Source organism: Rhipicephalus microplus, unplaced genomic scaffold (assembly GCF_043290135.1).
Source record: "Rhipicephalus microplus isolate Deutch F79 unplaced genomic scaffold, USDA_Rmic scaffold_13, whole genome shotgun sequence".
In the NCBI taxonomy this organism is placed as follows: Eukaryota; Metazoa; Arthropoda; class Arachnida; order Ixodida; family Ixodidae; genus Rhipicephalus; species Rhipicephalus microplus.
The window spans coordinates 39014428-39037394 of record NW_027464586.1 but is presented as its reverse complement, the minus strand read 5'-3'; the positions used below and the strand labels follow the sequence as shown (position 1 = coordinate 39037394).

Sequence of the window (22967 nt, the reverse complement as noted above, 5' to 3'; positions counted from 1 at the left end):
ATCGGTCGCAAGATGCGGTGTCAAGGCGCCTTGGCACTATCCGACTACTTTACGAATGATGTTGACTCTTATCCTACATAGCAGATCATCAGCTTTTTAGTGCACGCGACGAATTTCGTGATACGAGAGCAATTAAAAAGCCACAAATCTTTGGAGGCTCATGAGTCACTAGCCGTCTCACGAAGCATCATTGTGATCATCATCAGCCCGATTACGCCACCGCAGGGCAAAGGCCTCCTCTACGTTCGCCAAAGAACTCGATCATGATATCCTTAACACAGTTTGTTGCCTGACCCGCTCTGCTCTCTTCCTCTTAAGGGTACACCTCTAATTTTCCTTTCCAGCCATTGCTACATCACCCTCAATTTAAGTTGAACCCTCTTGGTAAACCTCCAGATTTCTGACCCATAGGTTAGTACCGGTAACATGCAGGTGTTGTATAACTTTTTCTTGAGGGATGCTGTAGACTGTCATTCCAACAGAATCAAAAGTTGGGCTAGTTGGATATGCATCGTATAACTATCAGTTAAAGTGCACGAAAAACGCACGAATGTTTGCTGAATGTGATCCACTCCATCCTTAATCTTCTAGGTATTTCACTCTCATGGTTCAGCTCCATGGTTCATTATCATCATCATCATCATCAGCCTGACTACGTCCACTGCAGGACAAAGGCCTCTCCCATGTTCCGCCAGTTAACCCGGTCCAGTGCTTGCTGCTGCCAATTTATACCCGCAAACTTCTTAATCTCATCTGCCCACCTAACCTTCTGTCTCACCCTAAGCCGCTTCCCTTCTCTGGGAATCCAGTTAGTTACCCTTAATGACCAGCGGTTATCCTGTCTACGCGCTACATGCCCGGCCCATGTCCATTTCCGCTTCTTTATTTCAGCTATGATATCCTTAACCTTCGTTTGTCCCCTAATCCACTCTGCTCTCTTCTTGTCTCTTAAGGTTACACCTACCATTTTTTTTCCATTGCTCGCTGCGTCGTCCTCAATTTAAGCTGAACCCTCTTTGTAAGTCTCCAGGTTTCTGCTCCGTAGCTAAGTACCGGCAAGATACAGCTGTTATATACCTTCCTCTTGAGGGATAGTGGCAATCTACCTGTCATAATTTGAGAGTGCATGCGGAATGTGCTCCACCGCATTCTTATTCTTCTAGTTACTTCAATCTCGTGGTTAGGCTCTGCGGTTATTACCTGCCCTAAGTAGACATAGTCTTTTACAACTTCAAGTGCACTATTACCTATCTCGAAGCGCTGCTCCTTTCCGAGGTTGTTGTACATTACTTTCGTTTTCTGCAGATTAATTTTAAGACCCACCTTTCTGCTCTCCTTGTCTAACTCCGTAATCATGAGTTGCAATTCATCCCCTGAGTTACTCAGCAATGCAATGTCATTGGCGAAGCGCAGGTTACTAAGGTATTCTCCATTAACTCTTATCCCTAACTGTTCCTATTCTAGGCTTCTGAAAACCTCCTGTAAGCACGCAGTAAATAGCATTGGGGAGATTGTGTCCCCCTGCCTTACACCCTTCTTGATTGGTATTCTGTTGCTTTCTTTATGAAGCACTATGGTAGCAGTTGATCCCCTGTAGATTTCTTCCAGAATGTTTATATATACTTCATCTACGGCCTGATTCCGCAGTGTCCGCATGACGGCTGATATTTCTACTTCATCATTCATCATTCATTCACATCTGGTAATACCATGTTTGGCATATGTGAAGCTAGCGAAACGACCACGAGCACATCATGAGCGTGGCATGTATAGTCATGCTTTTACATGACATGCATCTCGTTTGGTGTTACGTGACGTTTGGTGTTATGTGACGTGACGTGAAGAAGTTTGGTGTTACGTGACGTGAATGAAGGACGAAGGTATATCACTAGTGCAAACATGATAATCGTCACGTGCGTGTCATGTAAAAACATGACAATATACCACGCTCATGATGCGCTCGCGGCCGTTTCGCTAGCTTCACATATACGAAATTCGATATCAGGCGACGTGAACAAACGAGGAAGGTGAATGACATGTCCAATTATGATAATCATGATGTGTGTCATGTAAAACATGAATACATGCTGCGCTCATAGCGTCCTGACAACCATTTGGCTAGCTACACATATACCAAATTTGGTATCTCGGGTCCTAAATAAATGACGAAGATAAATGACACGTCCAAACATGATAATCATGACATGAAAGTCATGTATGGCATAATTTCCATTTGCCTTACAACGTTATGCTGAATTTAAAGTAACATATCAATGTTCATTCGTGCTTCGCATATCACTTGTTCCCACTGTACATGGAATCTGCCAATTTTTAGATGCGAAGCATTTCTTAGCGAACTTCGGCAAGCTTGGGCATTTCTATCTATCCATCTATCTAGCAGCCTACGGCTTTTAGCTCTCCTGCCCAATTCGATAGTAGTATTGATACAAAAACTGGTACGACATCACTGTATGACCAGCATAACTGACTAGTAATAATAGGAAAACATGACATGTATATCATGAATGCCATGATTTACATTTCATGGCCTTGCTGCTCTTGCAGTGATTTCGTTTTCATGACATATCGGAAAACTGATATGGTATGACATGACTGCTTGGTGAACACAAGTGAAAGACCCTAACGTGGAAATCATGACATGCATGTCATAAGAACATGATTACATGCCACGCTCATGATGCGCTCGCGGCCCTTTCGCTAGCTTCACATATACCAAATTTGGTATTATGTGATGCGAACTGACGAAGAAGCTAAATGACACGTGCAAACATGATAATCATCACATGCGTGTCATGTAAAACATGATTACCTGCTACGCTCATAGTGCGCTCATGGTCGTTTTGCTATCCTCACATATACCTAATTCGGTCTTATGTGTCGTCAATGAATGATGATATATATGACAGGTAATCATGATAATCATATATATAAACATGATAATCATGAGATGCATGTCATGTAAGAACATGACTATACATGCCACGCTCATAATGCACTCGTGATTGTTTCGCTAGCTTTACATATGCCAAATATGGTATTACCAGATGTGAATGAATGATGAAGGTATATGACTGGGGCAAACATGATAATCATGAAATGCGTGTTATGCAAGAGCATGACAACACACCACGCTCGCGCTCACGGCTATTTCGCTAGCTTTATATATACCACATTTGGTATTACGTGGCGCGAACGGACAATGAAGGTAAATGACATGTCCAAACATGATATTCTTGATATTCGTGTCACGTAAAATATGACTACATGCATCACTCACAGCGCCTTTGCCGCCGTTTCGCTAGCTCCACATATATCCAATTTGGTATCACGTACGTGAATAGCAGATGAAGGCAAATGACACGTTCAAACAGGATAATCATAATATGCGTTTCATGTAAAATATGACTATATGCTACGCTCATAGCGTGCTCGCTGCCGTTTCGCTAGCTCCACATATACCAAATTTGGTATCATGTGGCGTGAATAGACGAAGGTAAATTACACATCCGGACATGATCATCATGACATGGAAGTCATGTACGGCATAATTTACTTCCGCCTCTTAACGTTGTGCTGATTTTAAAGTGACATATGAACCTTCTTCCTTTGTGCTTTGCATATCATTGATTCCCACTGTACATGGGATCTGCCAATTTTTCTGAATATGCGTCCCAGTTGCCAACAGTGACAGAAGTTAGCATGAGAAGTGAAGGATGAGGGGACAACAGGCGACTGGGCACGGTCGCTGAGACACCACCAAGGAAAAAAAGAAAGAACGCCAGGCCTGCGCAGAAAGCACAGCACAGTCACAGCCAAAGCAGCCTTTCAGAGACTTTCCAAAACACTCATTGGGTAACTGCTGCAAGCACACTTGCTTGATACCCCCACTAGGACATTAATAGTAAATTTTTTGGCGTAGTAGGCAGGCATTCCCTAAGCTACTTTTTGTCATTCTTCTGAACAGCATGGCATCCGCTAAAAACTAGCAAGAAATTTTGTGCCAATTGTTCATGCAGTGGCTGACAACGATTAGGAATTATGGCTGAAATGGGTATACGCCACAGTTAATAGGGGAACAAGAACAAGCTTTTATCATGGGTTGGAGCATTGGATGACCCACTCACTACGCTATTCGCATTGTGTGCGACGACTGGTTGTTCTTTCGCTATTTTAAAACCCCTTATAAATCGTATTAACGCAATAGCTTTCCCGACATCAAGTTTGCCAAGAAGTCACAAGAACCAGTGTAGCTCAGGGGTAGAATACTAAACTGGCACCCAGCAGGCCCGGGTTCGAGTCCCTTTGTGTCATTGGTGCTAGTTCTTTTTTTTATTTGATTTCGCGCGATGTAGTTACGGACACTGGTGGCGGCGGACAACTGTACGTGACCCGAGTTGTGATTTTTACAGCAAAAGCTGTTATGAGATCACAAGGCCTAAAGGGGGGGGGGGGGTGCTACTGTCGTAGTTCTACTCAACTGCAGTTACGCGAAGATTAGAGACGAACTTCAAAGGAACATAGTTGATATAAAGACAGCTGTAGCAGGAGTGATGCTTATAAATGTATGGAGCTGTGAATCAGCGAAGCCATTTTAAAAATGCTGTTTTATTGTTAAATTTGAGGCTCTGATTTACTAATATCTGAAGTTAGAAAAACAGCAGTAGAGGACAATGTGCTCTATTGTCGGAAAAAATGAAGTAATTCCATTCTTAATTTATTCCGGGCAAAAAGTGCTTAATTCCATTCCATTCCATTCTTCCAAGAGTTGTCTCCATTCTATATTCATTCCGTTCTGGGGTTGCGAAAATGCGGAATGATTTCGGAATCATTCTGATTTAGGAGTGGCAACTCCAACACAGCACCAGCCAGTCATGTTCCTCAAACTTCACATATCAACTTTAAACTACACCAAGTTAAATAAGCGATCACGAAAGCAACCAGATGTAGACGGCATAGATAGATAGACAGATAGATACATTCGTATATATTGTCCCGTAACACCGTAACTGTAACCTGTAGATAATGGCACACAAGGACTTCAAACTGATTCGAACAACAGCAATATGACTTTATCCTTTTTCTCTGCACGAGCATCTTCGTCCTCTTTTGAACAGCGGCACAAACAAGCCTGCCAGGATCTATAGAAATAATACTATTAAAACTTGTACTAGTAGCATTACCCCTCTTCCCAAAGAACATCGTCCCGATGTCACAACATAATTACCAGAAGAGAAAACACTTACGATAAGCAGTACACAAGGGGGGGTTCACAATCACTGTAAGTCTACTCAAGGGAGTTTGACGAATAGTCAGCGTTGGTAAAATCGTTTCATCCTCGAAACATGGACGACATGTGGCTGTTGTGAACGGCGGGATTTACGAGCCATGTCCTCCTCAAGAACCTCGTAGTTCACTTCGATGAGACGACGGAGAACTCAATAGGGACCAAAACAGCGGCGTAACAACTTTTCCGACTGGCCCCGTTGTCGAATGGGAGTCTACAACCATACTCGTTCTCCGGGTTGACAAGAGACATCGCGACAACGAGCGTTGTACCACAGCAAGTCGATGTATTGTTGCTTATGAATTCGTTTGACTGCAAGCTAACGAGTTACGTCTGCCACTCTGATAAATTCGTTTGTCTTGACACTGATCTGGCGTCTCTCTCGTAGAAGCATGGCATCCAGCACTGTAGTGACCTCCCTGCCATGAATCAACCGGAATGATGTGAATCCAGTTGTTTCTTGCACAGCGGTGTTGTAAGCGAACGTGACGTAAGGGAGGATGTCATCCCAGTTTTTGTGGTCTTGGTGAGGGTACATGGATAGCATGTCGACGATCATCCTGTTTAGTCGCTCTGTAAGGCCGTTGCTTTATGGGTAGTATGCAGTAGTTTTTCGATGTACTGTGCCGCTAAGCTGCACGACGTCTTGTATTATCCGGGCAGTAAAAGCGGTGCCACGATCAGTTATGACAACTGCTGGTGCTTCATGTCGGAGGACGATGTTCTTCATAAAAAAGTGGGCAGTCTCAATCGAGGTGCCACGTTGTAATGCCTTCGTTTCGCAGTAGCGCGTCATGTAATCATGTAGCGACTACAATCCAGCGGTCGCCATCACGAGACTTGGGAAAAGGTCCGAGCAGATCCATGCCCATTTGTTGCAACGGTTGTGTCGGAGGACCGATGGGCTCCAAAAGCCGGCTGGGCGCTGATGTGGTGCTTTACGGCGCTGGCATTCGTGACACGTTTTTACGTAATGCTTCACGCCTGTATTGAGCTTAGGCCAGTAGCAGTGTTGGCGAATCTTGGCCAAGGTACGTGTGAATCCTAAGTGGCCTGAGGAAGGCTCATCTTGACAGGCGGACAAGACATTGGCTAGTAACGTTGCCGGGACGACGAGCAGGTACTCAGTCGCGTAAAGGTCGAAGTTTTTTTTATAGAGGAAATTTCTGCGAACGCAGAACGATGATTTCGAGCGGGCGAATGCTGGTGGTGGACGCAGCGTACCGCCTTCAATATTCGATCAATTGTCGAAGCTCGAAATCGTTCTTCTGCTGTTCAGCCAAGTCGGATACACTAACGGCACAGAAAAAACAGCCGTCGAGATCGTGATCACCTGACGCTGTCTTAAGAGGAGCTCGGGAAAGGCAGTCCGCGTCAGTATGCTTCCGGCCAGACTTGTACACGACTGTCAAATCGAACTGCTGAAGGCGTAAGCTCCACCTGGCCAGACGTCCGGAAGGGTCTTTAAGGTTCGCCAACAAGCAGAGCGCATGATGATCGGTAACAACTCTGAACGGGACACCATACAGGTACGGTCTGAATTTAGCTATTCCCCGGACAAGAGCTAGGCACTCCTTTTCAGTGGTTGTGCAATTCGCCTCCGCAGATGATAAAATCTGGCTCGCATAAGCAATAGGGCGTTCGACGCCACCTCGCCACTGGACGCGGACTGCACCAAGGCTGATGTTACTGGCTGGCGTCTCTGTGTAGTTCAGTGTCGGCATATTCATCGTAGTGTCCGAGTAAGGGCTCAGACTGGAGACGCTGCTGGAGCTCGGAGAAAGCGCGTCTTTGCTCAGGGCCCCACACGAAGGGAACAGCTTCTTTTGGCAGACGAGTGAGAGTTTCGGCAATGTTTGCGAAAATTTGCACAAAGCGTCTGTAGTATGCGCAGAAGCCTAAAAATCGACGCACATAACGTTTGTTGGCAGGTGGTGGAAAATCTGCGGCAGCCAATGTTTTGTCCGGGTCCGGCCTAATACCATCAGGGCTAACAAGGTGGCCGAGGAACTTTAATTCGTTGTAACCAAAATGACATTTTTCTGGTTTCAGTGATAGGCCTGCCATGCGAGCTGCAGCAAACACAGATCTAAGTCACTGCAAGTGCTGCTCAAACGTTTGGGAGGAGACAGCGATGTCGTCTAAGTAAACAAGGCATGCTTTCCACTTGAGACCGGAGAGCACTGTATCCATCATCTTCTGGAATGTCGCAGGGGCAGAACACAGACCGAAGGGCAGCACCTTGAATTTGTACAGACCATCAGGCGTTATGAATGCTGTTTCCTCTCGGTCGCGTTCATCAACTTCGATCTGCCAGTAGCCACTGCGTAAATGCATAGAGGAAAAGTATCGGGCGCATCGGAGGCGTTCTAGTGAGTCGTCGATGCGCGGAAGCGGATAAACGTCTTTCTTTATGACTTTGTTGAGTTTGCGGTAATTGACGCAAAATCAGAGAGTGCCTCTTTTTTACTAGTACGAAGGGGGACGACCATGGACTGTTCGAGGGCTGGATTACGCCATCTTCGAGCATCTGCTTCACTTGAGAACGTATTGCCTCTTGTTTCTTTTGTGATACTCGGTAGGCGTGCTGACGTATGGGTCACTCAGCATGCTCAGTGACAATGCGGTGCTTTACGGTTGGCGTTTGTTTCATCTTGCATGTAGACGCGAAATAGTCGCTAAACATGCAGAGGATACAGCGGATTTACTCTTTCTGCGCACATGACAGCTTCGGATTGACATCGGCTGTATCGGCTACTGCAGTGTCACTTTCAACGGCTATCGTCGTACACGCTTCATCGTCAATTGATTCGAAATGAACGATAGTTGTTCGCTTGGCCAAATGTTGGTATGCTCCACTAAAATTGGTGACCAACAACTCAGTTAGTTGTTTGCTGAGACAAGAGCACCGAAAGGTTGCCTTCAGCGATACCACTACTGTCATGGTCTATGTCCCCCTGTACAGTAACAAACATAGTGGTGCGTGGTGGAAGTGTGACGGTGTCGTCGACAATGCGAAGCGCAGTCTTCAGCGGATCGGTATCTCTAAGCTTCGGGCCATAGTCATCAGCAAGTGTTACGAGGCAGTCTCGAAGATTTATAACAGCGCCGTGCCCGCGAAGAAAATCCATGCCAAGGGTAACTTTCCGGGAGCATTCGGGAAGCACAACGAAAGAAGCAATGAACGTCGACTCACAGATTGCAGCCTGGCGGTGCATCTCCCAGTTGGTGTCAAGAGATGACTACCTGCTGTCCGAAAGTTTGGTCCATGCCCCCAAGGAGTCGTGACTTTGCTGAGTTCAGCCACAAGTTCAGCGCTGATAACTGAGTAGTCGGCGCCAGTGTCGACCAGAGCAGTCACTGGATGGTTGTCGACAAGAACGGCAATGTCAGCAGAAACGGGTTTATCAGCGATGTGAGGTGTCGGCTGAAAGGAATCGTCGAAGATCGGCGGATGGGTCGGAGGAGGCTGTTTTGACGATAGCTTAACAGCGGTCCCACCCCCGGAGGCTGCTGATTCTAGTTTCCCCGGCGTGGACTTGGGGACCTAGCGGATTGTCCAGCAACAACATCGGCGAAAATAGAGTATTGATTCACGGACGTAGAGTGTCGAGAAGACGGAGAGCATGATTGGCGTCGCTGAAGATTCGGAGACGGTAGACTTGTTAAGTATTCTGCGATGGCGCGGCGTCGTTCCCCGTCCCTGGGCCAACGAGCGTCTGGCCGAAATCCAGGTAGGTCCATCTGTCTGTACGAGCACTCCCGGTACAAGTGACCTGGCTCACCACAGTGATAGCATAGTGGCCGATTGTCGGAAGCTCGCCACACGCTATATTTCCGCAAATTAGGTCACGGATTCTCATAGTGTGGCGGGCCCAAAAAGTACTGCGGCATCTGCAGGCAAGTCGGTCGTTGGTTTTCGTAGTGCGGCAGGCCTGAGAAGTGCTGCGGCGTCTGCAGGCTGGTCGCTCGTTGGTTTTCATAGCGTGGCAGGCCCGAGAAGTGCTGCGGCGTCTGCAGGCTAGTTGGTCGGGGGAAATAGCTGGCTGCCGGTGCAGGAGTGCGTACAGCTTCCGCGTACGTAAGCAGAGGAGCCATGCTTCTGGAGCGTTCCGGAAGAGGGCCGAATTGGCGTGGTAGGCCTAGTTGCCGCCAACTGCATCGAAGGTTGGCTGTTTCTACCAAGGCATCGATGTTGGGGCTGAGATATTCCTCGTGGTAACAGTGCACAGACTATTACCCAGCGCCTCCACCACTGTCACGTTACACCGTAACTGTAACCTGTAGATAATGGCACACAAGGACATCAAACTGATTCGAACAACGGCAATATGACTTTATCGTTTTTCTCTGCACGTGCATCTTCGTCTTCTTCTGAACAGCGGCACATACAAGCCTGTCAGCATCTATGGAAATAATACTTTCAGAACTTCGAATGTTCCTGCAGTAGCTGGTGCAGTAGAGGTGTGCCACCTCGGCTCGCAACGGACTGGTGAACAAGAACAAGGCTCAACCTGCTGGGGTGTTCTTGGCTGAGGATTGAGTGGTTTTAACTTTCTGTCTTAGAGTCCGATTTTATAGTTTATCTGTCTCTGAGTCTAACCATATCCCTAGTGCTCATGTCAACTACTCCTCCTGGCCAGGCCCGATCAGCCTGGTCAGCGTCCCTGCCTTCCAACAAATTACCGTTAGACTCCTTTTTCCGCAGTGGTATCGACAGCATTCCCGTGGCACTGGTACCTACAAATGGAGGCTTCATCAGACTTACAAACCCCCAGGCGGTTCAAAAGGAACTTAAGACAACTTCAAACCATTTCGAGACCATTACAGATGTGCGCCCATTTGGGCGAGTAGGTATCGTGTGTAGGTCGCCGGATCAGACCTGCGTGCAGGATCTTCTCAAATGCACCTCATTTGCTGCTACCCCGGTGAGTGCTTTTATTCCGCCTCACCTTGCATGTACCAAAGGCCTTGTACGGGGAGTCGACTCCAAGCTGAGTCCAGCTGAGACCCTAGACAGGCTCTCTGGAGCAGGCGTAATCTCAATTACCTGTGTAATCGCCTAGTCGACAACGAGAGAGTACAACTGAATCTGTCATCGCGACATTTGTGGGCACAAAATGCCCGTCAGAAATAAAATTATGGCCACTGATCTTCCGAGTAGAACCCCTCGCTTCTCGTCCGATTCAATGCAAGAACTGCTGGAGATTCGGCCACAGTGCGGAGCATGTAAATCTAACGTTCGATGTAGCACCTGCGGAGAGAGCCATCCTTCAAGCAAGTGTACTGCAACAGTGGAAAAGTGTTGTCTCTGTGGGGGTGGTCACTGCGCCGACAACTCTGACTGTTCCGCTCGTTCCCGGGAGGTTCAAATCCTAGAAGTAATTGACCGCCGCCGCTGTTTTCGAAGGGAAGCCATTGACATAGTTAGAGACAGGGCTTTTGGATACTCTTACAGCGCGCTGCACTTCCAGTATGGACTCAAACCTATCGCAGGCTATTGAAACTGCTGTGGAAAAGGCAGTGAGTAAGGAAATGGATAAACTCATATCTAACCTTTCCGACTGTTTGGTGCTAATTCTTTCAAGTCAGATTGGACAAACAGTACAGACTAGTACAGAACCTGCAGTATTAGACATTATCAGCAATGCCACACGCCTACACAATGTAGTGTTGGACGAACTTTCTGCATCTGCAGGCAAGGCTAAGCAGTCACGAACACAGGTGCAATTGGACCGACATTCGTCTCAGCCGAGCACAAGTACTGCTACAGATATGGAACTCGATATACGAACTAATAAACGTACCAGATCCCCTATCTTCACCGATCTCAAGTCCAAATCTAAACGGACTGAATCAGCTATTTTGCGTGAGGATGCTAACAAGGGCGCGACATGCGCCTCTGTGGTGCGCTCAACACCATAGGTCAGTTGAGGGTACTGCAGTGGAACTGCCGTTCTATATTCTCAGCCTCAACCGACTTACATTACTTTTGCAATAATTTTAATCTTGATATTATAATTCTACAAGAAACTTGGCTCCCACCAGATAAACATTTCCACCTTGCAGGTTTTTTTTCTTTTCGATTAGATCGCCCATCACGTGGTGGTGGTTTAATGATCCTTGTATCAGGTAAATTATGCCATAGGGCGAAAATTTCTTTCAGAATGCTAGACTTAGATTGTAAAATATTAGCATTAGACTTGTGTCTCCCCGGATACCACCCTTTTTCAATTGTAAATTGTTACTTCCCCTCCGGTGTGCAAAGTACGCGTTATCTTGACAGCGTTTTGGTAGCATGTAGGAAGGAAATTGTACTCACAGGAGACTTTAATTCACATCATTTGTCTTGGGGTATAAGGACCGATTCTTGTGGTAGGAGACTATGGGAATGGACTATTGATCACAACCTCTCCTGTCTGAATAAAGGTCATGTAACATTTGTCCGAGGTCAAACTAGCTCAGTATTGGATTTAACGTTTTGCTCCAATACAATCAAGGTTTCGTCATGGGCTGTTCTGGATTCGGCAACTAACAGAGACCATCTTCCATTAGTTTTTGACATTACTTGTCCAACAATAACTTTAGATCGGCCAAAACGCACATACATCAACGATAGCAAATTTCAAACCTGCCTCCGTTCTGCCATTTCCAAACTTGGAAATGCCAGTACTAAGGAGATTGCATCTACGATTGGTTCAATGCTGGAGGGATCTAGAAAAAATTCCGAATTTTCTATTCCATCCAATAAACGATCCTCCTCTCGTTGGTGGAATGATGAGTGTACGCGCGATTATAGAAGACGAAAAGCCGCTTGGAAAAACTTCTTAATCAGAGCCCAACAAACTGGAAGGACTATCAATTCCTTGCTGGCGTATTTAAGCGTACAGTGAACCGCGCGAAAGAAGAATACGACAGTAGACATTTTGATTATCTTTCTAAATCTAAAAATAAGCGGGCTTTGTTCGCTTATCTTCGGACAAGAAAAGTACTGCCAGCACCTTTAACGTTACAGTCATGTATCTTGATGCCGGAAGAAATGAACACCTCTCTAGAAGACCTAGCGCAAGGTTTAGAACGCCGCTTCACTGCTAATTTTTGGCTATTCAGCCCGTTCTGGTAAACTTGCATGAAATTCCAGAAGTTTCTTTAGCTGAATTGAGTCAGACAGTATTATGCTTACCGAGGACGGCTCCCGGACCAGATGGCATTACGAACTCTATGTTGAAATGTTTACTCCAGGAATCGCCTAATCTTTTGCTAGAACTAGTGAATTATTCGTTAGGGAACGCATGGATACCTCCAGAATGGAACCTTGCCAAAATTGTATTCTTGCTAAAAAAAGAAAATGATGCATACACGTTGGATAACATAAGGCCGATTGCACTGACATCAAACTTAGTGAAATTGGTTGAGAGAATCATCAATATACGAATTAATGAACTTATTACCATGAGGTCAATTCTTAGTCCTTGTCAAATTGGGTTCAGGACTGGTTGTTCAATTTGGGATGCTCGCGTTGATTTAGAGAGTCGGCTTCAATTAGCTCGGCTTCATAAAAAATATGCAGCTTTAGTTACTTTAGACATCGCTAAAGCATATGATACCGTGGAGCACTGTATTTTGATCGATCGATTAGAATACCTTGATTTTCCATCATACATAGTAGCGTGGGTTCACAATTTTTTTGCAGACAGGAAATTTTATTGTTTTAAAGATGGGTTTTCATCATCTACTCATACCCAAACGAGGGGAGTACCGCAAGGCTCGGTGCTTTCCCTGGTGCTATTTAATTTACTACTGAGCACCATTCCACGTAAACAAGATGTAACAGCTTATGTTTATGCAGATGATATCGCATTTTTTGCAATGGCAGATAACATTCAGACCTTATATGAACGGCTGCAGACTTACCTTAATATATTGGAGAGGTGGCTCGATGGCAACAGCTTTTTACTTAATCCGAGTAAATGTGCCCTCCTTGTTTTCCCGCTGCAATACCCTGTGAACATCTCTCTGTCTTACCATCATGAGGATATACCACAGGCGAAATCTGTTAAATACCTTGGAGTAATTTATCACACATCGCTTACCTTAATATATTGGAGAGGTGGCTCGATGGCAACAGCTTTTTACTTAATCCGAGTAAATGTGCCCTCCTTGTTTTCCCGCTGCAATACCCTGTGAACATCTCTCTGTCTTACCATCATGAGGATATACCACAGGTGAAATCTGTTAAATACCTTGGAGTAATTTATCACACATCGCTTAACTGGCGACCTCATATCGAATATATCGCCGGAAAAGGTGTGCAGGCCATTGGCATATTACGTAGGCTAAGCAATTACCGCATAGGTATGAGAAGAGACACTTTGGTAATGATATATCGCATGTACGTTCGTCCCATTTTGGAATTTGGTTGTGTACTTTTCTCTGGAGTTCCAGCTTACAAGTTGCGGCCTTTAATTCTTCTGGAAAGAGAAGCTTTGCCCTTATGCCTTGGCCTTCCCAAAACAGGTGCCAACAATGTGTTGTATCTCGAATCGAGGGTCCCTCCGCTTTTTTGTAGAATTCGCCTCCTGACTGTTCAGACATTCTTAAGAATTATGAATCACCATTACGACATTCAGAAACGGCCTTTATTTCCACCCCCGGAATCATTTTTTGCTGCTAGATGGCCGCGATTTCACACGCAACAAATTATATTTGTGCAAAATTTACTGGAGCCTCTAAACGTACGTATATGCGACATCGTGCCGAGTCGTGATAATTTAGCCCCGGTGGAAATTCGATTCGACGACATTTTTCCTAATAATGCCAAATTACTTCCCCATAATATTTTGGATCGTTTACTACAAGATCACCTGCGCCGTATTACAACGAACGTTATTATTGCTACAGACGCATCGCAATACGACGAAAAGTCAGGGGATGGTATTTTCAGTCCGATTTCAAATTGGATTTATTCCGTTCGACTACCCGATTTCATACCTGTTTTTGTGGCTGAGTTTCTGGCAGTAGTGCTCGCCTTACGCAAGTTAGGTACAGCAATTACATCAGCTGTCATAATAACAGATTCCCTATCTCTCTGTGCGGCACTTTCTGTTGGTGCTGATAATCACGTAACAAAGGCGTTCCGTGCACTAGTACCTGCGCATTTGAGAAGAGTACGATTAGTTTGGGTGCCTGGACATGAAGGTTTGTTTCTAAATGAAATAGCCGATTCCTTAGCTAAGTCGTCAATCAGCCAACCAATTCTACCACTCTGTCCATCATCCGCTTATGTGAGTGCTGCTCGATTCCGCGGACGTACGCTTATGCAAGTCTTTAAAGGTTCAGCACTAACAAACTCTACAGAATATCGCCATTTATTCTATCCTTGGCGAAGAGGCTTTTGCCGCACTCGAAAACAAGAAGTAGCTATCACAAGGCTGCGTTGCCGAGTACCAAATCTAAATTTCTATAAACACAAGTCTGCTCAGGCACCTTCGCCACTGTGTGCATTCTGTAATGAACTATAAACAATAGACCATTGCTTTTTGACCTGCAGGTGGTTTAACACATTACGAAAAACCCTATTAGAAATACCTTTACGTGGTATTGGTATGGACGTATCTCTGCCTGTCATTTTGTCTTTTGGAGCTTCTATTTCTGGTTTCTCTAATGCGACAGTATGCGCGGCCGTCTGGGACTATATTGATGAAACTAATAGGTTGACTAATTAACCAGTTTCATTATCTTAACAGGTCCACATAATTATATACATATAAAATCAGATTATTGCTCTATTCTGAGAATAAATTCGTTTATGTAAATATTTGTATGCATTACATTTAGCACCACACTTTCCTAGGCTATCGGTAATCTTTCTGTCAAACCTCCATCATTCCAAATATGAACAGTAAATGTTGAAACCACTCGATTCTTGGCCAATCCCCCACAGTGGGTATGCGCCACTAACAATAGAACAACAACAACAACAACTTGTACTAGTGGCAATATAAACACTTGAAGTGCCTCTCTTTACAAAGATAAGCCTCGCATTAAAAAAAAACTGCTTTGTGATCAACTAAAATGCACGACTGTGGATAAAACGTGCTTCACTGCAATACATTGCTGACAGTCGGTGAAGTAGGTGTTGCAGGTAAGAAATCCGCCAACAGTGCATACTGCCGGAGCAACCACCAGTCAGAAGTTAGTTTACATTACCAATTTAATAAGACTGTTCTTTATTAATCCCTTCATATTTCAGAAAAGAATGGGTAAATCTCAATGTGCTGACATTGCAAAAAGCATGCAATAAGCTGTCTGCGTGTCACTGCTGTATTGCAGTGAGGCATGTTTTCTTTTTCTCACGCATACATTACAGATGATCACGAGACTGCCTTTTTCTTTTTTTATTTTCACACTGGCAACTTCAAGGCTGGGGTGCTTCATCATTCATTCATCAGTAAACTGTATTGCCTTGTGGCTCTTAAGCGCAGTTATTTCTGCTGATTCACCGCAAAATTGAGATCAGGAATTGGCACATGGCACCCAAAGTTTTCAAATTAAATGGGCTGGCGCTGACCACCACTTCAAATTATGCAATCAAACTTGCATAGCGAAATACGAGATCACAGAAATTCTTTCAAATAGGCGGGGTTTATAAATAACCAAGTTTGAATTATTGAGCTATTACCGTATTTTTTTTTTCTCTCAGGGAGCGGTGCGTAAGCATGCAATCTATACAGGTTTCTGACAAGAAGGTAGCATGTTTACGCATGAGCAGTTGACAACATTCATGTCAGACAGCATATACATCTATGTGAAATTTCCAAAAAAAAAAGTTGTGGGAAGTGCAGTGCTCGTCTTTGGTTTCTTTTATTGTTTTTTTTTTCATCTGTGTTTTCTTGAATTGCAGTATCTTGCATTTCTGTTGCAACATTAGACAAAAGAAAGTGTAAGTTCCCGAGGAAAAGACTTCTGTTACCATCAGCCATTGTAATGGTAAAACATGGCAAAAAACTTTTTGCTTCAGCAAAGACAACTCATTACCATCAGCAGTGCCAGGCTTGTGAAATAATATTGAAACTACAAGCAAATATCACACCTGCAAAATAGTAGCTAGGCAGGCTTGTTGTTACATACAAATAGTTGTTCCAGACAGTGCAGAAACAGGACACAGCATCTGTATTGTGTGGTCTCTTCCATAACCCACTTCTGCGCTGCTTGGAATAGTAACTATACTCCACTAATCTGACATCCTACTAGTAACAACAGGGGAATTAATAAAAGCAAAAAAAAAATGCAAGAAGGCAAAGCCGCTGATGAGGATAAGGTAACAAAACACCTGCTAAAATATACCAGGCAGATTATGTTAGAAAAACTGGCCACCTTGTACCAAAGTGTCTCTTGACGAATATGCACTAAAATCTTGGATGAATGCCAACATCATCTTAATCAATAACAAAGGGGCAATCAAAAAACTTGAAGAATTACAGTCCAATTAGCATACTGTCTATTCCTGACAAGCTATTTAGAAAATTATTACCTAATAAATTAGGATGACATTAAAGTTCAATCAACCAAAGGACCAAGCAGGATTTCATAGAGGCTACTCCACAACAGAATGTATTTGTACAATCTATCAGGTGATAGAGAAGTGCGCGAAATACAACCAACCCCTACACATGGCCTTAAAAGATTACGAGAAGGCATTTGATTTGGACGAGATATCGGCAGTGATGCAGGCACTACAGAATAAGGGCACCGACGAACCCTACATAAACATACTGGAAAAAATCTATAACAGATCCACAGCCACCATAGTTTTTCATAAAGAAAATGACAAAATCCCAATAAAGAAGGGTTTAAGGCAGGGAAACACCATCTCCAAAATGCTATTCACTGCATGTTTACAGGAGGTTTTCATAGCCCTAGACTGGGAAGAGTTAAGGATAAGAGTTAATGAAGAATATCTTAGTAACCTGCGATTCGCAGATGACATTGCTTTTATGAATGAAGGAAAAAGGGGTGAACTTAAGAGCTTTTTACAAAGAAACAATATTAGTGAGAACTGACAGACAATTATGAGTAACTCAGTGAGCGAATTACAGCTAATAATTACTGAACTAGAGATGGAAAGCAGCACAATAGGTCTGAAAATTATTATGCATAAAACTGAGGTAGTGTGCAACAGTCTCGGCAGGAAACAGTGTTTTGCAATAAGTGATTAGACACTAGAAGCAGTAAATAAATATATCTACTTAGGACAGATAGTGAAACCGCAGAGCCAAACCATTAGAGGGAGGTAACTAGAATAAGGATGGGGTGGAGCACATTTAGCAAGCATTCTCAAATCATGAATAGTAGTCTACGATTAACTCTCAAGAGGCAGGTATATAACAACTGCATCTTGCTAGTACTTACCTATCAAGCAGAAACCTGGAAGCTTACAAAAAGAATTCAGCTTAAAGTGAGGACAATGCACCGAGCAATACAAAGGAAAATAATTGATGTAACCTTAAAAGACAAGAAGGGAGCAGAGTGCATCAGGCAACAAGCTGGGGTAAAAGGAATACTGAACAAAATTTTTGCTGCCACGATTTTCAACCAAATATAAAATTGGGTGCTAATATCGACAAAGACAACCTTCATTTTAGGCAGAAACTATGGAAAAATAGTGAATTTATTGTGTTTTTTATTAACTGCAACGTCTAGTGGCTGCATCATGAACTAGGGGAGGTGATGTTTGGTGATGTCACATATGCCAAAAGCAGGCAAGCCAACATTGCCAGCTATCACTCAACTGACTCATCTCCCCCTACGGTTCCCAGAACCGACATGAACAGCACCGGTAGCGAAAAATGCTCCCGGCTGGAGTAGAGCTTCAGCGCTTTTGTGGAAGGAGGAGAGTGGGTTCAAGGAGAGGTGGTGAAAAGAAAGAGGAGAACATGAAGACGTGCAACCTGCATGCTTCTCGGCAATTGTGACGTCATGGTGGGTGATCACATGCAGCTACTGCATGCTGAAAATCTATAGAAAACACAGCCAACTAAAAATACTGAAATATAACGCTGCTTATCGAAACAGTCACATTTTCCCAGTAGAATTTAGCAGTTTCGTCAGTTTTTCAATTTTTGTTCAGTATCCTTTTAGGGATATTATAGTTGAACTCAAGAAGAAATGGACATGTGCTAGACACATAGCACATAGCCAGGATATCCACTGGTTGTTAAGGGTAACTGACTGGATTGCTAAAGAAGGCAAACGCACAAGGGGGAGACAGTAAGTTAGGTGGGCCGATGAGATTAAAAAGTTTGCAGGTATAAAATGGCAGCAGAAAGCACAAGACCGGGCTGATAGGAGAAACATGGCAAAGGCCTTCTCTCTGCAGTAAGCATAGTCAGGCTGCTGATGATTATGATATGCCTGTCGTTCAAGCGCACGAATAAACACAAAGGAAGAGAGGACAAGCATGGACAAGCATGATTATGACCTGCATATGCTTTACAAAATGTTACCTCTGGTGAAATTATGAGTGAAAACACGCTAATTATTATAAAGATCCTCACCAGTTCGTGTGGTCGACAAAGAACGCTGAGAGTCTTGTTGCGCTCACGGATGAAGCCAAAGTCACCCTGGTTGAAGAAAAAGTGCTGCTGTTGCTGTTTGTTTGGTGCCCTGCAAGTGAAGAAGCAGCACTGCATTTTTGCAACTCAGCTCACATAAAGTGCAACAAATGCCTACTACCAGTCGCATTCTACTTGACAATTTTTTTTAACGCAAGCAAGACTAGTCATTCTAGTGCTTTGTTGCATGGATATCAAAAGGCAACTCTAGAAAGACCCACTTTCGATTGTGACTAAGAAATATGATCACAAAAAAGGTTAAAAGGTCTCATGCGTTGCTTAAGGTTAACAGCATGAAAATAACACACGGGAGACGGCAGACACGAAAAAGATGCTCCCATCTTTTTCCAGTCCGCTGTGTGTTATTTTCGCACAGTTAACCCTAAGTATGCACAACCAACTAGCCCGGTCAGCCATTTTGTTAGGTTTCATCCGACTGTTATCAGAATAAGAAAACATGTTCATCACCTTTATCAAGGAACATGTAGGTTCTTTCCGGTGTTCAGTCACGCACATGTGGTGTTTCGCTTTTTATATTTTACGTGGTTCCAAAAACATATCAGTTGTTAATACGCACTCGTGCTGTTCTTTTCTCCCTTTCTCCATGCAGTTTCCCTAATTTTAAAAAAGCAACATGCTTAACTGTCCAATTTTTTAACCTCTAGTACTATAGTGTCATAACATAAACAAAAGTAGCTGAAACAGATAAAAAAAGAAAATGCAATAGCCCTATATATACCAAAACTTAAAAATTCATCCAACAGCTCTTTTTTTAATCGTAAAAGTATCTTCAAAGCACGCAGTGTTATGCATTGCCGTTAAGTCAGCGCTACACTCAAACCTTGATATAACAAACCTGGATATAACAATACATCGGTTATAAAGAAGTGAATGAAGAATAGTCTTACAATAGAGAAAGTGTTAGGGATTACAAATTTTCGGATATAAGACACTTATTTTCATACAAGATTTCAATTTGTTGTAATGACCAATGAGTGCATTGGCCTTGAGATCTTGGAGTGGCGCCTCCTCGCATGTGATGTCAGAGCAGGGACTCCGCTCTCAACTGCGCTGCAGCAGCCATTGCTCCTATACATAGATCGTCTGCTTCATGCAGGAACTTTGTCGAATGAACAGCCTTGCGAGGGTAAAGTGTCAACCACTGGCACGCGTATGCACGCTGTTACGTTTGGCCCGGCGATTCGTCTGGGCAGACGCCATTGTGCGTAAGCCGATCTACTGGGGAGGCTCTCAACTCCATCGGCGCCCAGTCTGCCAGACGCTGTCGAAGATTTCGGCGATTACCCAGGCAATGTGGCAAGCAAAGGCAAGTTCCTGACTTTCAAATGCGGACCCTTTCGTCGTCCCTTCAAGCAGCAGCGGTGCCTGATGACCTCGGCGACTCATCTGGCGACGAGGAAGCTGTTGTGACCGACGCCAGAGCTGACGGGGGAGCGGCGCTCTTCTAATCCTCAATCAAGTAGCCAACCGGCCGGCTGCCTATGCTCGTCAGGCATTGTCCGTGCTAGACGGAGGATGAGACGTCGTGTCGCCACGACGCCGTAAACCATTAGAGTGAGCGCAACAAACACAGCATCTTCCTTGGAAGAGACCGTGGCAGCCGCCGCAAATTGCCCCGCTAACTGAGCGAACAAATCGGCGAACCCTTTGATGTATGCAGTCAGGAGCTTGGGACCTCTCAACTAGCGGCACACACACGATGAGGAAGAGCACCGCTGGCGCCACCTTGCAGTGCAGTGTTCACGACTCAACATTGGATGTTCACGTGGTCCGTGCATGCTCGTCCCCCTCACCTGTTGTGTGTGATTGGTGTTCCACTCAAAGAGGAGGAGCCCGACAGGGCTTAAAACGACGCTGCAGAGTGCTGGACGTCGCTCTGAACTATGTAACGGTTCAACCACCACGCTCGTGGCTTATGAAACCACTAACCCTTCTTTGCTGTAAATACGTGTAAATGATGCCATAAACCTGTTTGTTTTTGTATCCTCTTCTCGTCAGCATTCGTCTCCTCCACCCGGTTACACCACGATACCACAAGAGACCAGGTAGACCCCCATTCGCATCAACTGCTTGGCAGCGGTGAGATGGACTTCACGACATGGTGCTGTGCTGTGGTAAGTGCTTGGTCCTTGCTTTACTTTCCAGGCTTCACTTTGTGAGTGTGAGTTTGTTAGAAGCTGGATTGTGTGTGAGTAAGGGAGATCACCTATTTGTGTGTTAGAGGGATCCCCTAAATTTGTGTGAGATGCAGGACCAAAGTATAACGGCAATCATGGAGGTGAAGACACTGCTAAAAGATGGTCTTTTGTACGTTTGTGAAGACCTTGGTATTAAGATTAAGGAATGAATGGGCAGGTCAGAAATTTTAGAGCTGATTTTGGAAAGCGCGAGTGAGGAGGATATTGGATACGGGTTAAAAGCTTTCAAAAGGGTGGCAAAACAAAAACAGAAAATGGAGGAGCGAGAGAGAGAACGGAAAAGAGAGGAACGGGAGCGAGAGGAACGGAAACGAGAGGAACGCAAAAGAGAGGAACGGGAACGAGAGGAACGGAAACGAGAGGAATGCGAAAGAGAGGAACGGGAACGAGAGGAACGGGAAAAAGAGAGAGGAGAAAAGAAAAGAAGGGATAGAAAAGAAAAAGAAGAAAAAGAAAAAGTGGAACGACAGAAAGAGAGAGAGCAGTGGAAGGAAAGCCTAAAAGTAAAACAGGAAGAAACAAGAAGATCAATACAGTTCCTTAGATGGTCTCAAGTAAATTCGAGGATCCATGCATTCGAAAAGGGCGAGGATATAGAGAGTTACCTAACCTCTTACGAGAAAGTTCGCAGAGAACTAGAGCTCGACGAAGACTATTGGTCTATCGCGTTATTGAGTGTCCTTCCGTGCGACTTAATGTGTAGAATAAGGTACCTTTCCGAGGAGCAGTTCAATAATTACAATGTAGCTAAGGCAGCTTTACTGCGGTGCTTCGGCATCAGGGTTGACAGAAAGCGAATTGAGTACAAGCTCACGAACGCTCCCGTGAAGAACGCGCGATGTTGTGCTGGTAGTAAAACCAAACCTGAGAGAGGTCCGCGTGTCTCTTATGGCACCAAGGTGGATAGTGAGCAAAAATGGGAGTTAGAAAAACGGGAGCGAGGTGAAGAGTGTGAACCCTAGCGATTGAACTGTCGGAACAAAAAGTCGAGGCAAGGTGGTGGAAGATTCAGCCATCCGCAAGTGTAGCGCACGAGAAGTGCGATAATCAAGTAAGTGTGGTACAGTTGATAGCCGTAGATAAGGCTAGCACGTTTAAGGACAGCAGCAGGTTCGATGAAGAACAAAATTTGAGCGCTGCTAAAGATGCTGCGCTGCGTAGAGAGGCCTACGAAGGCCAGAGCAAATGCGACGAGGTACTGTGCCCGTTTAATGCTAGCGAAACAGCTAGGATAGCTGTAGAAAGGCTGGTACAGACCTCAACTGTGTTTGTCGCGACGGTGGATCTTGCAGACAATGTGGGAGTAGTTAAGGACACCAGAGAAAGCTCAGGCAAAGCAGCAACAGTAGAGAATGGTATCAGTGCAGTTGCAGACAGCTCTTAGGAATGCGAGCAAGAGTTTTCGAAGGGAAGCAGCTGCATTGGTCCTAAGTGTGTTAGCCAGTCCGCCGATCTAGAGGGTGAGAATAAAGATGAATTGGTCGAAAATCAATTAGACCGCGCAACTGAGACAGCTGACGAAAGTTCTGAGAGGGTTCACGAGTGTGAGATGCGATCGGGAGGCTCGGAAACCAGACGCAAAAAGCGGCGCAGACACAAGAGACGTAGGAGAGCCGTGAGCGAGACAAAAGTGACAACGCGTGTGGAGGAAAGTTCGAAACATTTGAGCGTAGCAGGCAAAACGAGACGTTTCGCATCGGCGTCCAAGCTGCTCTGCATGCGTCTGAGCCGCCGGACGAAAAGAAAAAGAAAAGCGGGTTCTTCGCGAATGATTCCCGTGTAAGTCGTCGGTACTTCAGTTCTATGAACTGCACGTTTCAGGGCGCGCGC

At 44.7% G+C, this 22967-nt stretch overlaps 1 protein-coding gene across 7 annotated transcripts in view; it reads right to left on the bottom strand.

Moving 5' to 3' along the window:
• Nucleotides 1-22967, bottom strand: part of LOC119164608 (EGF domain-specific O-linked N-acetylglucosamine transferase) — a 387898-nt gene that overhangs the window by 281499 nt on the left and 83432 nt on the right. For all 7 annotated transcript variants that reach the window (XM_075882748.1, XM_075882746.1, XM_075882744.1 and 4 more), the window contains exon 4: nucleotides 18862-18970. In XM_075882748.1, the coding sequence (XP_075738863.1) occupies nucleotides 18862-18970 (109 nt within the window). The remainder of the gene's footprint in view (nucleotides 1-18861; nucleotides 18971-22967) is intronic.